Below are 18,099 nucleotides of genomic sequence, written 5' to 3'. Positions count from 1 at the left end.
TCTGGTGTTATGTGAGAGTGTAAAGAGCATCTCCCTATCCACTCTGTCCATCCCCTGCATAATTTTGTATGTCTCAATCATGTCCCCCCTCAGGCGTCTCTTTTCTAGGCTGAAGAAGCCCAAACACCGTAGCCTTTCCTCATAAGGAAGGTGCCCCAGCCCCGTAATCATCTTAGTCGCTCTCTTTTGCACCTTTTCCATTTCCACTATGTCTTTTTTGAGATGCAGCGACCAGAACTGGACACAATACTCCAGGTGTGGCCTTACCATAGATTTGTACAACGGCATTATAATACTAGCCGTTTTGTTCTCAATACCCTTCCTAATGATCCCAAGCATAGAATTGGCCTTCTTCACTGCCACCGCGCATTAGGTCGACACTTTCATCGACCTGTCCACCACCACCCCAAGATCTCTCTCCTGATCTGTCACAGACAGCTCAGAACCCATCAGCCTATATCTAAAGTTTTGATTTTTTGCCCCAATGTGCATGACTTTACACTTACTGACATTGAAGCACATCTGCCATTTTGCTGCCCATTCTGCCAGTCTGGAGAGATCCTTCTGGAGCTCCTCACAATCACTTCTGGTCTTCACCACTCGGAAAAGTTTGGTGTCGTCTGCAAACTTAGCCACTTCACTGCTCAACCCTGTCTCCAGGTCATTTATGAAGAGGTTGAAAAGCACCGGTCCCAGGACAGATCCTTGGGGCACACCGCTTTTCACCTCTCTCCATTGTGAAAATTGCCCATTGACACCCACTCTCTGCTTCCTGGCCTCCAACCAGTTCTCAATCCATGAGAGGACCTGTCCTCTAATTCCCTGACTGTGGAGTTTTTTCAGTAGCCTTTGGTGAGGGACCGTGTCAAACACCTTCTGAAAGTCCAGATATATAATGTCCATGGGTTCTCCCACATCCACATGCCTGTTGACCTTTTCAAAGAATTCTATAAGGTTTGTGAGGCAAGACTTACCCTTACAGAAGCCATGCTGACTCTCCCTCAGCAAGGCCTGTTTGTCTATGTGTTTTGAGATCCTATCTTTGATGAGGCATTCCACCATCTTACCCGGTATGGATGTTAGGCTGACCGGCCTATAGTTTCCCGGGTCCCCCCTCTTTCCCTTTTTAAGAATAGGCGTGACATTTGCTATCCTCCAATCTTCTGGCACCGTGGCCGTTTTGAGGGACAAGTTGCATACCTTAGTCAAGAGATCTGCAACTTCATTCTTCAATTCCTTAATAACTCTTGGGTGGATGCCATCAGGTCCCGGTGACTTATTGATCTCTAATTTATCAATGAGGTCTGAAAGCTGGTTCCATTAACTGTGACTGAAAAGCAGCATACTTCAAGAACTTAGTCACCAAAATAACACTGCATTTCTTTTAAAAGCTTATTTGGTTTATTCTCATATGAGTATTTATTCTAATATGAGAATCTCTAAGAGGATTTCCTACCTACGGCAGCGGGTTGGACTAGATGACCCTTTAGACCCCTTCCAACTCTATGATTCTATGAGGAAGTACAGCAAAACATCTAAGAGTGACTTAAAACTTTAAAATACTGAAATAACTGAAAATGTTAGGCATATCTTGCTCTTCTATTTAAATCAAAAACACCAATGGGAAGAGTTTGTGGGACTCTCTAAACATAGAATATTCTTATATTCAAAATAAGCTAGCATGAGAAGCAAATGAACAGTTGTACATGTGCATTCAATTTTGACAGATATCTTTGTGTCAAGCAGGTGCTGTTTTCTTTTCAGCTTCCAAAGCTCAACAGTGCATATTTCCCCAACCAAGAAAATTCTGAAGCAGTTACCGAAAAACATATTGTCAGCTGTGATATTTATTCTTGTACTTTAAATATAAAACAAATATCAGGATGAGTACTCCATGGGTTTTTGAAGGTATGTTGCATTTCCAGGAGCTTAATGAACTAATACAGTGCTTTTATATCAAGTGTGTTGGTTAGGACTGAGGAATGTGAAAACTCCATGAAATTTCCTCTGCTTGCTATGCATTAGGAGGTTTAGCTTGCCATTTTTTCCAAGCTGATTACGGAAAGTTGATGTGAAAACAGTCAAATCTTACCTAATTCCCTGTATGGCAACAAAATGACATTGGTGCAGCCTCCACTACATCCTGTGGCGGAGTTTCGGCTGCTGGAGATCTCCTTGAAGTAAGGAGACATTTGACCTATTGCCCTGGGGTCAGCCCCAGCAGCTGCTATGGGTCAACTTGGACATGCACCAATATCAGTGGTGTAAGTCCACATGACCCAGGAAGGGGTTTGAATTTGGCAGGTGCTGCTGCTGCCCAACCCATCCCTCCCAGGCTCTATCTGCCCATAGGGGGCAGTATGGCCAGGTGGCGCCACCCCGAAGACGTGCTGCCTGGGGTCACTTGACCCCATGGACCTCTCCTAGGAATGCCACTGAGCCCATCCCTTATGCTGGTTTTACCTGCTCCAGTAGGTCTTCTGATGTCCAATGGTACAGAAAGAAAGGCTCTGGCAGCTCGTGCTGCCACAAAACAATTTATAGATGCTTTGTGGCAGACTGTGTTTGTGGAATGTGCGGTCCACCTGCACTTGTCATAGATGGGATTTCATGAATCTATATTCATGAAATGGATATAGATCTGCATCCTCTTTGTAACCGTGTAAGATTTTCTCTCCCTCATGCGTAATCCAGATCTGCTAAAACTAAAAGTTAGCTCTAGATCAATGGGAGCCATATGGCCTCCTGGGATGCCCTATCACATTTGAAGGGGGGGGCACAGACTGAAAACCAAAAATAACTAAGGGTGCAATACAAACTGTGTCTTGGGTCAGCTGGTCCAGGAGGGTTGCAAACATGCCGTAAAGCAAGTTTGCGTCTCCTTGAGAGTTGGTTGGGTTGGTGCAGGGACTCGCACTGGCCCACGGAGGCTGAATCCAACTTCCGTGCCAACTTGAAAGGGGAGGCTTGCATCAGCTGATGCAAGAGTCTAGGGAAGGTGGGGAGGAGGTGGGTGGGAGGCATTCTGGGGCACAGGAGGGTGGGCAGAGGGCAGTCCCAGGGGCACGGAGTGGGAAGCGGGGCTGGGACCCAGCAGATATGCTGGATCCTAGCCCCCATTCCTGAGCAGCACAGAACAGCTACAAGTTGCTTCGCTCTCTTAGGACTTATGCCACTTCCAGAGGTGGCACAAGTCCAAGGAGACCCATTGGGGCTGTGGGAAGAGTTTCCCCTTACCTCTGGCTGAGCCACTTTGGCCCCCGAACTTGCACGGATACAGCGCAGGCCTCCTGGCTTGCCTGTTGCAGCGCAAGATAGGATTGCATTGTAAATGATTTTTGTGTTTACCTATTTGTGCTGTATCCTTGTTTGACAGGAGGGTGCTGAAAACTGGAAAGAGCTTAAAAGGGGAGCCAAAAAAAGGTTTAGAATGGCTGCAATAGATGAAGTTAAGGAATAAAACATAACATTCCTGAGAGCCTAATTCACAAGATAATCTATTAACGTTAGAGGGAGAAGCTACTGAAGCTGTGACGGAAAGTCTTTCAGATCTCTTAAATGAAGGCATTACGTGGCTTCTGGTGCACCAGTGAATCATCAAAAAGAAATGAGAATGAAAGTTAAATGAATTAACAATTTGTGGGTTGGAATTTTGTTTATTTAGAGAGAGAGAGCTCATAATTGCATGATTTGGTCCCACCAACAATGATCTCTGATGAGAACATGAGAAGAAAAAGCTAGCAAATATTTCCTGCAGGGAATGAAGTATTTTAATTTAGGGTCAACTTGGTTACATGAGGATGTGATAAAAATCCTGTCTATAAAAATATCTGTCTATATTTGTCTGTCTATAAAAATATCCTCAAGAGGGGCACAAGAATCACTGGAAAAATGTGTCACTACAATGAAATAACAGCACTTGCATACAATGTGAGTCCATTTATGGTTTGTATTTTGATCTACATTTTGATCAAAATGTAGATCAAGTAGGGTAACTGAGGACACGCTGATATACTGATGAGCTGACCCTCTGTGGCAGAAAGGAGTTGCCATCAAGTGGAGCGGGGGAGGCGAAGGGCCAGAGAGAGGCCAGACCGGGAAGGAATCCAGCTGGAACGAGGAGTTCTATGAAAGACTAGAACTATTCAATTGTAAAAACCCCCCCAGGGGTTTAGAACAGCATGCCTATGTAAACTGCCTTGGATTAAAGTCTGAGGAGAAATCTGACGACCAAAGAAAGGCGGTATATAAATACCTGTATAAATAAATTAAATAAATAATAAACTGCTTGTGAAACTGCTTGTTTTAAAAGCTATTTCTGATATAGCACTAAATGGTAGTGGGGAGAATCAAAACTCCTACTGGTCATACACAAGTCCTGGGCTTCTCTAATAGAGCTTTTTGGTCTGAGGTTGACAGAAAAGGTCAGCTCCAGTTTTTCTCTCATCAGATTTAACAGTGGTCTTTCACCTTTCTATCTTACTTAACCCATTTTTGCTGGCCCATGGGTGTACACATTTGGTCCCTGTTGTGTATGTGCAATGTTGGGCAGAAATGGCTTAAGGAGGTACTTGGTTCTTCATGTGGCATGGAGTAGTGTGATGGAGGATTCAGATGCAACTTTTCCAGTTGCAAGCATAATGGTCTCTCTGCCTCCAAATATAGGTCATACTGCTTTAAAGGAACTGTAAAGGTACAGAGATTCCTGAACTTCAGTGCCACCAGAGCAGTTTCTAGGCTGAAGGAGTTATTGGTCCAATCTCTACTGCATTGCCGTGCCACCCTTATAATAGCCACAAGTGGCACAGCAACCCTTCAACCCTACTGAACTGAGGAACCAAAACAGATCTGGTTGACTTAAAATAAACAGTTGCTCCACGACTAGCCCCTCAAACTGAGCAATCTGCCCTGAGTAGCAACACAAACTTTGCCTTGTACCGCCTCACCTCAGTTGCCATCTCTCTTGCTCCTTTTATGCTTGGAACTGCTTTCCAAAGCACAGCTGCACTGCTTCCTTCAAATCCCTTCTTAAACTCTTCCCCCATTTTCCATGAAGCCTTTGGAATGATACCATTACTCTGTGTTGCCTGATGGAACTAAGCTGAATGGTGCATAACCAAAACAATCACAAAACAATTTGCTGCTGGGTGCAAAGCACATGTATGCAGAGGGACTCGGGTATAACCCCAGCATCTTCAAATCAAAGGGGAGGAGGGCTAGAAAGATCCTTTACCTGAGACCTTGGAAAACCACTGCCAGTGGATTAGATGGGCCAATAGTTTGACTTAATAAAAGGCAGCATGATATGTTCTTAAGTTTTCCTATTATGAAGCGGCCTTATGTACACTGCATGCTGCTTTATTAAGTTAATTCAAAATCATCAAAAATATTCGTTTAGATAATTATCTAAACCTACTCACCAAGTGGAATAGAGAAAAAAATTGAAAAAGAAGATTACTGGGGGAAAAAACAGCCAAGAAAAACATGCTGAATAGAAGCAAAAGCAAGGGGAAAAAATTGTATAAAATTCTGATGGGACAGAGTCCACAACTAAATGTCATGGAGGGAGCACCTCACATTTGAATCTGCTATGTCTGAAATACTAAAAAGGCAAGCAGGAGCACATGAAATAATGATAATATTAGGTAATAAAACCAAGGACAAATTATGTTTTTGTACAAGCAATTAGTACATTTTTAAAAAGAACTTCATACATAAAGTTTTGCACAAATTACTCATTAGTCTGGGAAGGCAGCTCATCTGAGAGAAGGAAAACTCTAATCTCAAACCTCCACTGCCTTGTGGCTACATCCAGTTATGGAAAAGGATTCAGGAGTCAACCTCGAGGTAAAATCTGGAGCCAGAGTCCCTAAGGCAGTTCATGGCTGAACACAGTCACATTCTGGCAACTCCTGCGATGCTGCTGGAACCAACCGTATTGGCCTCTGCCTTTCCATTGGACCATTTCAGCGACATGGAGAGGGGGGATTTGCTGCATGGGTAACAGTCTATCCTCCATATCTACTTTGCCCAGGCTTCGTGCACTGGAGAGGACACTCTGTTCCAGAACACTATTCAGAGCGCGATACCATAATCTTCCAAGTCTGAAGGATGTCAACAAATAAAACTTGAAAAGTTATGTTCGTAATTTTTAAAAACCCTGTATTTAATTTACAGTAAGGAGGAGCAATCAGGCACTAACTTACATTTTTGCACATCTGCACTTGCTACGTGCATTTTCAAAGGATTTCAACAAGTACAGAGTGAAAAATCTATGACATACAGCTACCTTTCTTTAAAACTAGCACTTTGCTACAGACGTCAAGAGGTTGAAGAAATGTCAACCATTTATGATGAAAAAGTATTTCACTAAATGACAAACCAGCCAAAACATGTTCATGTAACTAGATCAGGGGTGCCCAAACCCTGGCCCTGGGCCACTTGTGGCCCTTGAGGACTCCCAATGCGGCCCACAGGGAGCACCCAGTCTCCAATGAGCCTCTGGTCGTCCGGAGATTTGCTGGAACCCATACTGGCCCAATGCAACTGCTCTCAGCATGATGGCGACTGTTTGACCTCTTGCATGAGCTGTGGAATGAGGGCTCCTTCCACTGCTTGCTGTTTCACGTCTGTGATGCAGTAGCAGCAGCAAAGGAAAGGTCAGCCTTGCTTTGTGCAAGGCCTTTTATGGGCCTTGAGCTATTGCAGGACCTTCATTCATTCATTCATTCATTCATTCATTCATTCATTCAAATAAGTTCATTTTTAATATATACATTTATGTAAACATATGTAAATTTATTCAAATTTAAAACGTAAATTAATTCTTTTTTTCCCCAGCCCCTGACACTGTCAGAGAGATGATGTGGCCCTCCTGCCAAAAACTTCGGACACCTCTGAACTAGAGGAACCAAAATGGGAAGATTAGCCATGCTTCAGATTACTCCATCTATTCTGAAGGTTGATTCTCATCTAGCATCATGACAGAAGTTCAGCATATGCTGTGTGAAGATGAACGAATGGCTTTTATTCTGCTAATGAATAAGCAAAACTGTGTGGCTATATATGGCCTCTGCAGAACTAACGTACAGATACAATTTTTCTTTGTAAGAATTTAGCAATGTAATGTCTAAAAATACCAATTAATTACCTTCCACACACTAGCCAGGAATTGACTAGGATGACTGCATTTACACTATGCAGAATAAGAAGGTAAAGTAGCCAGCAACGTTAATCTATGATACAAAATGGTGATTTTTCAAGCTTCCTACTCTCATGGAATGCTTTTCAACAGGGTTACACAATCTACAACCCATGGGCTGGATTCAGCCTGCCACCCAGAACATCAGACCCATAGTCTCCTTCCATGAACCCTTTCCTCAGCGACTCTGAGGAGTCAGACCCAAAGGAGACCAGGGCGGGCAGAAGAGGTGGCAGCAGTAGCAACTTCGGCAGTTTGGCTGGTCTGCTCCTAGTCCATTCCTCCACTCCTTCTTCATCTCCCCTTCAGCAGCATGAGCAACTGCCTCTTCCACAGGCCAAGGAGCCACCCCAGATGCTGGTGGGCACTCCAGTGGCTCAGCTACACAGGGCTATACAGGTCTGTTAGCAGGTGGCAGACAGCAACTGTGAAATACAGGATGAGAAAGCCCCCCCTTTTCCTTTTGCTATGTCTCGACCTTTGCTTGACCTTGGCATGTGTTTAATTAAAACTGGAGATAAATGTGGCCTGCTGTCCACTCACAGACATTGCCTCTGGCCTCTGTGCAGAAGAAGGTTGTTGACCCCTGCTTTTTCACATTGATTTGTTTGCTAATGAGCCCCCGCGAGTTTTGGAAGATTCTGGAGCACTTTCCAAGGCACACTTGCAGTTTGAGAGGTGCTAGCCAAACCTGCTTATTTACTGGCACACAAGCTTCCTTTCATTCCGTTTGTTTTGCATAACTGACCCTGTAGGCACACAGACTGAAAACTCACCATATTACAACATGCTTCTAATTCTATCTTGTGATTTAAAGCTGTTCTTTCTAGCCAGGAATACAAGAACCACCCTATTTACTTTAACGGATGCTCAAAAAACAAACAAACAAAAAACAACCATTAGGGACAGTGTCATATGTCTCTTGTACTCCCATTAAAAGCTGCAATACTTTGACAAAATGAAATAGACACCTATGTGCTGATCAGATGATGTAAACTCTGAAGGTACAGCTTTGTTTTCCTGAATAGGAAATCTTATATCAGCAACTATATGCATAACAACATATACAATCACTTAAATAGCACATATATTGAAAGTAAACCTGAAGAATCTTGCATATATATCCTTATAGAGATATCAGAAGAACATTGCTTTGCAAAATGTGCTTCCGAAAAATTCAAAGTATTCTAATTCAGAAAAAATACTTTGATGTGAATAAAATCAATAGAACAAGGTTACATACAGTGTAACAAACAGCTTGCTTTGGAACAGTTATTAAGGGAGTAAAATTTCAAAAAATCTGTGGCATTTTTAAAAGTTATACCATACATTAAAAAAAAATTGTACCTGCAGATCTCCAGGGAAATGATTTCTCAGTAGAGCTATAGAAAAGGAGATAAAAACAAATCTTAATACCTTTTACATTTTTTCTTTATATAAATAACAGAGTATGATCAGGTTTACAGACAAGAAGATCCTCATATGGCCCCATACAGCCATATTTATTCCTTACATTCCCTTTATCCATATGCACACAAGGATAGTCTGGGAACTGAAAGGTCCGTATGAACCCTCCATATCTCATCCAGTCCTTTTGTTGCACTCAGTAAAATTAAGAAAGTTCCTATTTGAGATAAAAGGAATCAGAGGCTGGATGCTGATAAGCCAGATGAGCACAAACCTCCCATTTCCCACCATGGGCTGCTATTCTGCCTATGCACAATGTACCAAAGAGACCTGGAAAGAAACAAGCCTGTAAGACCTGTGGAGACCCCTCTACGTATGGGCACTGAGCCAACAAAGAGTAATACGATACCTGTTATACCTTAATATAGATGCAAAATAGCAATCAACTGTGCAAACCAGTTATCCTTTGCAAGTGACACAAGTGTAGAAGGAGCCCCTTTGCTCACCAGAGATTCTACTCTAAATTCATTTGATGACATCATCTTCTTGTGCATGTACTGCACCATCTCCATTGAAGCAAATGGAAATAGATAACGCATGACTGAGTCTATTTTCATCAGACATATAAGAAAACGACACTTATGTGACATTGGGTCACATAAGCCGCCTTGGGTCCCTTCGGGGAGAAAGGCAGGGTACAAAGGAAGTAAATAAATTATGTAACACCTGATTGTGGAAAGTAAGATAGAAACGTTAGTCAAACATCTGTGTTGATCCATGGTTTAATAATGGCTCTGGGTGTGCTCATTAGGCTCTGGCATGGCACAAGGGAGAGAAGTTTCCAATTTCTAGTCCTGATTTAGGACAAACTGGGATTTGCTATGATGCCTGACCCCAGCAAATATTCTAGTAAGATTTTATGAATAAGTTAGGATATGATCCCAGTTTCATATCCTGTCTTGTTCATAAACTTTGGTTAGAACAAGCCAAAGATTGCTGGGTTCATACGAGATTGCTCGTACATCATACCATGTTCTAAACAGGACCAGGCTAAACTCTCCATCTTTCCTTGTAGACGCATGCCAGTCAGAAACTCATGCATTTCTCATGGAACCATACCTGAACTATAGTTTCATGTGACATCTGAACCAGTTTTGGGAATTTAATCAATGCAGGTGTCAGAGGGACAGTCCATCCATGAGGCCACCTGAAGCGGTCACTCAGTCAGCAGATTGGATGAGCTACTTGTCCACCTCTGTCCACCTACTTGCCTCCATAGCTCCTTCTCATAGCTCCTTCTCCTTCTGCTCCCTGGATCAGAAAAGGAAGAGCGAGGAGGAAATGTGGCGTGGAAAAGATTGCTAAGCTAGAACACTGAAGAATGAATGGGGAGAAGTAGAGGCTGGCACATCTTCAGGTAAGGGAGGGCAGCATTTGTTATGCTGCTTCAGGTGGTCTTGGGCCAGCTCTGGCTACCAGAGCCCTCGGGGATGTGATATAAAGCCCTGCCCTAGAGCTCCTTGTATCACCCCCTGCCGGTTTCTTGATGGTGCTCTGGCCTTCCATTGCTACCACTACTTAAGATTCAGGGGTCAGCCTAGCTAGATGAACCTATTGACATGTGAGGGCTCTTAACAGCACCTGACTTGTTCAAGCCCTGATACTATCCCTGAAGATGGTAACAAATACAAGCCACAATTGGGCTACTTCAGCACTTTTTAATCTACTGATTTCAAAGTGGTCATATAGCTGGATGGGATCAATATTTTTTGTCTGCTGTTAAAAAATAAACAGCATTTTCCCCTTGTGTATATTGAATAATAAGTATTATTTTTGTAATAAAGCCTTCCACTGAATTAATGCAATTCATTTTATATAAATACATTTATCGCATCACAGTATGAGCTTTTGTTACTGCTTTTACGATCTTAATTTCTTCCACTTTAAAATCAGTTTCTGGCAGACAACAATCTAAACTGACATAACAAATCAATGAATATAAAGTAATATACAATAATATTCACATTTAAATACTTAGAAATATCTAAAAAAAATTTCAAAGGCAATTTACTTAACACAAATTGATTTTATTTTACAGGCACACAAGTGCAAAGATTTTAAAACCACCCCTCACACAACCACACATAAACGTGTACTATATATATAAAAACATCAATTTTCCATAAGACACTAATAAGATCAGAATTTAAAAGGTAATGCAGGAGTCTTTCTTTTCCCTTTTGTAACTGCATCATCGGTCAGGCTCAGCTATAAAAAATAGTTTCAAAACAGGATATGTTACTAATGTTAATGTTTGCCTTTTCCCCCTTCTCCTTCCATGTAACATATTGTGGAATGGCTTTTAAATTGTCTGTTTACAACTAACATTTTAACGCAAATCATATGGGGCTGGAATCAGATCTTGCACAAATATATATCTTGCCTTGGATGACTGTTTTCCATCTCCTGTGAAAGAGGACAAAAATTATTCCAAGGGAACTGAGGAGAAGAAGCTGTAGGGGAGACAAACAACCCAATGCTTCCTATTTCAATTCAGCCATGTAGAGGCAACTAGCTGGGATGGAATAAGAACAAAGATACACATTGCATCCACATTTTGTCCTCAATAGTCATATGTAGCTACTGTGACTATATTTAAATTGGGGGGGGAAGGTTTAGCCATGAATCACAGTATTACAAGATAGGAACATCCCATAACTCCCACTATCTATCCAGAATAAGGGCAATGAGAAAGCATGCAAGAGACCAACATGGCCAGGCTTGTTTAAGTTCAGGGCATCATCACAGACAAGGCTTTCTCTTGTTACCATCAATATGACTTCCAATTGCAGGAGCACTCTGAAGAGTGCCTCTAAAAAAAGAACTTAAGGCAGGGGTGTCCAAAGTTTTTGACAGGAGGGCCACATCATCTCTCTTACACTATGTCAGGGGCCGGGGAAAAAAAGAATTAATTTACATTTAAAATTTGAATAAATTTACATAAGTTTACATAAATGAATATATTAAAGATGAACTTCTATGAATGAATGAAGGTCTTGCAATAGCTCAAGGCCTATATAAGTCCTTGCACAAAGCAAGACTGGCCTTTCCTTTGCTGCTGCTACTGCATCACAGACGTGAAACAGCAAGAAGTGGAGGGAGCTCTCATCCCACAGTTCATTGAGAGGTCAAACAGTTGCCCTCAGCTGCGAGCAGTTGCGTTGGGCCAGTGCAGGCTCCAACAAATCTCTGGAGGCCCAGAGGCTCATTGGAGACTGGGGGCTTCCTGAGGGCCGCATTGAGAGGCCTCAAGGGCTGCGTGTGGCCCCAGGGCCAGGGTTTGGGCACCCCTGACTTAAGGTATGGGTACGCAATCCTTTGAGACCAAGTCCGAGTCTTACTTGTTCCTACTATATATAAATCAGATAACACAGACTGCTTGACTTCTATGCACATTTGGGCCGCTTTATGCCTATACCTTATGCCCAAGTGTCTGATCTTAAACTTATTTGTTTAATATTATTTTGTCCTCATTCCAAGTGTGTTAAGGGAACAGTGTGTCAGTGCTTTGGGATGGGCTTTACAGAGCCAGCAAATGCCAAATAAGAGCAAGCAGTGGTAGGGGTTTAGGTGTTTTGTGGTCCCATGAGAGTCTGGTGGTAGGCATATTTGCCTGGACCTGGGATTAAATGAGACCTCTGTGTTCCTTTTAGTTTTTCTGCCCAAAGGTGTTAGCAGAAGAGAAAAACAGGGCAAAAAAAGAAAAGATACAGAGAAATAAAGCTTTAAAGATTCTTGAGTTCTTTTATTCAAGTCTCAAGAGTCTCTTTAAAAACTCTTCCTCTTTAAAGGCAAAGGTCTCCCTTCCCAGGATTGGATTGCTCAGAGTCTGTTTACCACAGGAACTGTCTAGCTCAGGGCTTTTCAGACTGGGGTGTCATGATGCCTGAGCCTGTGGGCCCTGGCCTGTTTCCCCTTAAGGAGCGGGGGCGGCCAGGAGGCAGCGGTGTGATCCCTAGGATTGCGCCACTCAGGGTGCTACAGGGGCTGGGTACACTTACCAGAGCCTCCTGCAGCCTCCCGGAAGTGCTGGGATCCCTGCGCGGCTGTCCGCAGGGCTCCCCGAAGCTTCACAAGTGAAAGTGGAGTGATCGCGCTCCGCTTCCGCTAACCCGAAATACGAATCAGATGATATTTTCTCCCCCCAATTTAACCTATACTGCCATGACTGGTTACCAGAATTGTCAATCAACTTCAGGGCAGTTAGGAAGGGAGAACCACCCTGCTCAGTTGGCGACTTGTGGAAGCTGAATTTGTCATTAGCCACAAGACGCTACCATTTACTTATCAATGTCAGGGTGCATCTCCGGATTGCAATAAATTTGTTCCATTCAACAAAGATGGCAAATATAATATACTACTAGCTTTGATCCAGGAGCGTGGGACACACATTCATGCTGCTCTGTTAGCTACATGAGACACAAGCAGAATGACTTTGGCTCAATTTAGCTATACAAAATCTTATATTTTGTGGCAAACAATGCATGCTAGGAGTGACCTGACTTCAAGTGCACATGTGAATTTTGGGAAGGTGCACATGTACTAGCATATGTACACTGTCCCCACTGCTGGGTCACTTCTGGAGAGAGATTCAAATGGAATAGCAACAGCTGCAGAAACAGTTGCTGATTCTCAGCTGACCAGAACTTCAGCTGCCATTTCATCTGGATTGCTCTCCAGAATGGACAGTGATCCAGAAAGCAGGAGGTGGCATTGATTAAAGTTTCTACCAGCTGAGAGCTGGCCGGAGTATCAGTCAGTACCATCTTTTCCAGATTGCTGTCCAGTCTGGTGAGAGAGCTGGCAGTAGAAGCAGCAGTACTGAAGCTGATGCCCATCAAGATCTTCAACCACAGCCACCATTCTGCCTCCTTCCCAATTGTTCTCCTGAGCTTTGAGGAGAACACTCAAGAAGCCCAGCTTAAGGTGGGGGAAATGGCTGGGCAGGTGGTTGTGGAAGGCAACAGACAGGTGTGGGGTATCCCCTTGTCTGATGCCACTCCCAACTCACCTCCTGAATTGGTTACTTCACTCCATATGATAAGCAACTTCATTTCTATGTATGAAGAACAATATTTACAAGCCTCAAATAGATAGCTTGGTCATTTCATTGTTGTAAGGACACAGCCTCACCCAGACTCCTATGTTCTGTGAAGCTGAAAATTATTTTCTCTGTTATTTCAGAAACTTGTTTAGTCTGTGTGCCATGTATAGTTTTATCTCACATTTCAAAAAGGATGTATCATAAAACTGGAAGACAGCAACTAAAACAACCAAGTACTTAAAGCATCCTTCCTATGAAGACCAGCATAGCTGAGACATTTTAGCTTAGACCAATGTTTCTCAGAGTGTTGGTCGGGACCCATTAGGGTGGGTTAATGACATAAATTCTGGTGGGTCTTGACAGATCATCATTCTGAAAAGTGGGTTCCGTGCTAAAAGGTTTGAGAACCACTGGCTTAGACATACAAAATACTACAAGGGACAGATGGCAATGGAAGAGGAAGACAGAACCAAATTGTAGAGATTACCAATGTTGTAGGCAGAATTGATAGAACTGACAATTTTTTCCCTACCTCTCACATACTTTTAAGAATTCTGGATCACACATTAAGTTGATTTGTGGTAGGTTTAGGAAATATGCCTCTGCCTCGCCAGCAAGGAATCTCTTAAGCATGCACTTCATAGGCTCCCTACATTCCCAAAAGGAGGAAGAGTTCTGGCAAACCTAACTAAAGAATACACACACACCCCCACCCCATAATCTGAAGTTATCACTGGCCACCACTGTGGATAATATATATACTTAAGAAATGAATCACATGCAATAAACAGATATTGTGAACTGACCTGCCTAATAATTAAGAGTCAACCTGCTCACATGCTAAAATCTAAAAATCCAAAACAGAACCAAGATAATTAGGAAAGAGAAAGGGATGCTGAAAAATGTGAAAGGTGGAGAAAAGACAGGTGATGTTCCTGAATCACAAGTATCTTGGTAACACTTGCTAGGAAAATTGTTTCATATAGTACTTCATCACTTTCAGTTTGCCCAGGGGTGCGGAATTCTTAGTGATATAAAAGATAAAGAATGGCCATGGCCCCTTCCAAAGATCAATATCATCTATAGATATGAATTTTCATCACTGCTGACTCTGCCACTTTGATGGTTTTAATCAGTATCGGGAAGACATACGAAAATACAAAATAAAGTTATCTGGTTAAGATGAGTCCCAGAAAAAGCCTGGATATAACCTAAATTTATGCTAACTCTGATTTTGTGAAAAAAACAACAACAAAACATTAGTGCTACCAGCCATTTTCAACCACTGTGCCGTGGCACACTGGTGTGCCGCGAGTGGTCCACAGGCGTGCCACAGGAATTTGGGGAGAAAGTCATTTATTAATAGGTCCAATGGGAGATGTGAGCCCCCATTGGCAGCATGGCATGGCTTGTCAATTGTCAAAAACCTGGTGGTGTTCCTTGACCATTTTAGTGCCTTGTCAGTGTGCCCTGAGATGAAAAAGATTGAAAATCACTGTGCTAGACAAATGTCGCTGTTTAATTGTAGATCACATTCAGGAAGATGGGCATTTGAAGAATAATCAAAACATTTCTGGTAATTGAAAGGGCCTAAGAACACACTAGCTGAACTGTCATTCCTAAAAAAGTAGTAGGCCTGTCTTCTCACCTGTCCCTCATCTTAATCTCAATATGCTTTCTAGGTTTTTTTCCTCTGTTACAAATAAATGCACAAGTGAAAGAATAATCCTACTGCTGCAGGGGAAATACACCTATGTAAAGGCTGTTGCTGAGTTGTAACAGGAGGTGCCTTAGGGACATAAACTCTCATTTTGAATTAACTGAAGAATACTGTAAGGTATGGGCATGAGGTAGCAGAAATCTTATTAAATGATGAAACAGCAAAGGTTTTCAGTGTGTGTGGGGGGGGGGGGAGACTTGCAGGATATTGACAGGAAAGAGGTATACATGCACTACTAGTAGCAAAATGGTAGGTTTCTTAGCCAGCATGACAGTGTGAAAGGCTAGCAGATGACAGCAGATACCAGAAAATACTGGGGCATGATTATCAGTATGGCAATTGTTCAGTTGTTGGAAAGTTAGAATCCTTCACAAGAGCAGTTTTCATCCTCCCTCCATTTGTTTTAGAACAGGGATGGGCAAACTTTTTGGCCTAAGGGCCACACTGGTGTATGAAAGACCATCACATACTTGATTTCAACGATAACACCACAACATTGATTCCTGCTCTGTAAAAAATATTTTTCTATTCATGACATTCACTATCCACTCTTTCCTTTTTGCAGCACTCATTTTTTAAATTGGAGGAGCACAATGGAAGAAAATAAGTTTTCCCTTCCTGTCATCTCTCTTGTTTACATCCAGTTCTTTTGTATCTGCACTGTTCCCAGATAGGACAGGCACTTGCTCGTGCACAACCCCAGAATGATTAGTCAGTCATTGAAGTAAGCATGATCTTCTATGCAACATATATACATTCTGTCATAGTATGCATGAGTTACATGTATCCCACCACTTTTCCTTCAAGGAGTTAACAACAACTCCCTGCTTGATAGGGAGGGGGGCCCTTACAGCAGCAAAAAGGGAGTGGCTGTTCTGTGTTGACACTCTGTATGAGGACTTTCCTGCCTTTGAAGATCAGATAAGCTCCCTTGTGCCTGTGTTCTGGTGGCAGCTGAAAACCCATTTATTTCTTAGATAGCCATGCTCGTTTCACTGCACTGATTTGATTACATTTATTCTCTGCTACTAGATTGTGTTTTGTGGTGGTGGTTGAGGTACTTTGCTGTTTAATTGGTTCACTGTTTTATTGTTTTAAATACAGGTATGTGCCGTATAGTGATGTTCCGGCAAACCAACGACCTTGCATATGATAGTGGTCTTGCCAAACTTACTGGACTAGCTTCTTTCCCTCCATCCTTGCCAGCTCAACTGGTTAACCAGTGCATTGCACACTTTCCATTCATACTTTTGCCAGCTAGCTGCCTTCTTCCTTCTTTCTTGGCACTGCAAGGCATTCAGGGGTGCTGCAAACCCAGCTGCCAGTAGCAGTTGTCTGGGCAATGGTGGATGCGCCTAACAGGTTTTGCAAAATGCGCCTAACAGGTTTTGCAAAATGCAACCCATCATTAAGCAGTGTATACCTGTATGCTATAAGCCGTACTGAATGTTTTCCTGTAGAAGGAAAGACCATATAAAAAGGTTTTAAATAAACAGTGCTACTCTATCACTCCAACCATTTATATAATACAGTGGTGCCTCGCATAACGAATGCCCCGCGCAGCGAAAAACTCGCATAACGAAAGAGTTTTTCGATTGAGTTTGGTAACTCGCATAACGAAAATTTCTGGCCTTGCTTTGCATAACGAAAAATTTTTTAGGTCCGTGCTTCGCATAACGAAAACTTTTTAGATCCGTGCTTCGCATAACGAATTTTTTAAAAATTAAAAATTTCATGTATACTTCAAATTTTAGAAATCCTCTGTACAGTATGTATGCCTTTAAAGAGCACGTAATAAACACTTTGTAAACCAAATTTGACTTCGTTTTGACCTTTTTTGCCCATAGGAACGCATTAATTAGATTTCAATGCATTCCTATGGGAAAACATGATTCGCGCAGCGAAAATTTCGCATAACGAAAGGATTCGCGGAACGGATTAATTTCGTTATGCGAGGCACCACTGTACACTGGTGAGGGGCTGGGGCGCTTTAGCATCAGATTCATTTAGTGTAAGGGAGTCATCCTAATTTACTCTTTTTAAAGAGCAGACAGTTTAAATTCTACTCAGCCTCTCAGAAGTGTCTCCCCAGTGCCTCACACAACCTTACCTTCCATCTTGCTCCAAGATACAAATACCCCATAAGCAGTAAGGAAGTGGTGGTGATGCATCATCAGTTAGAATACAAAGCACCAGCTGAAAGTTCAATGCCATAAAGCAAGCTTGCCTAGCCAGCAAATCAGATGAATTTCTCTGAAATTAAACAAACTTAACAGGTGACCTTTTCTTTCTCTGTCACATAAAATACACAGATGGGGAAGAAAAGCTTATGCAATTCCTACAAAAACAATAATGCAACAGCTATTTAATGAAGATTGCATAAACCAAATGGGATGTGTATGCTAAGATACCATTTAGGAGGGCTTATGGCACACAATGTTAGGCTTGGCGGCAGGGATGATGATGAGAAAAGGATATGCAATAAAGAACACCTCATTAACTTTCAGAAAATGAACAAAAATTCATTAGTCAAATATATCCTATTTAATACTAAAGCCACAAGCAATTAATTCTAAATCTTCAGAATATTTTAATAGATACTTCCAAATGGAATGCACACAGCCTTTCAAAAGCACATTAAATAGTAACTTACATGATGTCTGGGTA

General features: G+C 42.2%; 1 protein-coding gene across 4 annotated transcripts in view; it reads right to left on the bottom strand.

Moving 5' to 3' along the window:
* PKP4 (plakophilin 4) overlaps window positions 1-18,099 on the bottom strand; it is a 156,293-nt gene that overhangs the window by 54,867 nt on the left and 83,327 nt on the right. For 3 of the 4 annotated variants that reach the window (XM_066612025.1, XM_066612027.1, XM_066612026.1), the window contains exon 4: window positions 8,549-8,583. The exons of the other annotated variant lie outside the window; for it this stretch is intronic. In XM_066612025.1, the coding sequence (XP_066468122.1) occupies window positions 8,549-8,583 (35 nt within the window). The remainder of the gene's footprint in view (window positions 1-8,548; window positions 8,584-18,099) is intronic. 4 annotated transcript variants of the gene reach the window in all.

This window comes from Tiliqua scincoides, chromosome 1 (assembly GCF_035046505.1).
Source record: "Tiliqua scincoides isolate rTilSci1 chromosome 1, rTilSci1.hap2, whole genome shotgun sequence".
NCBI classification, from domain to species: Eukaryota; Metazoa; Chordata; class Lepidosauria; order Squamata; family Scincidae; genus Tiliqua; species Tiliqua scincoides.
The sequence above is the reverse complement of the archived record's forward strand: the minus strand, read 5'-3'. Positions and strand labels throughout refer to the sequence as shown.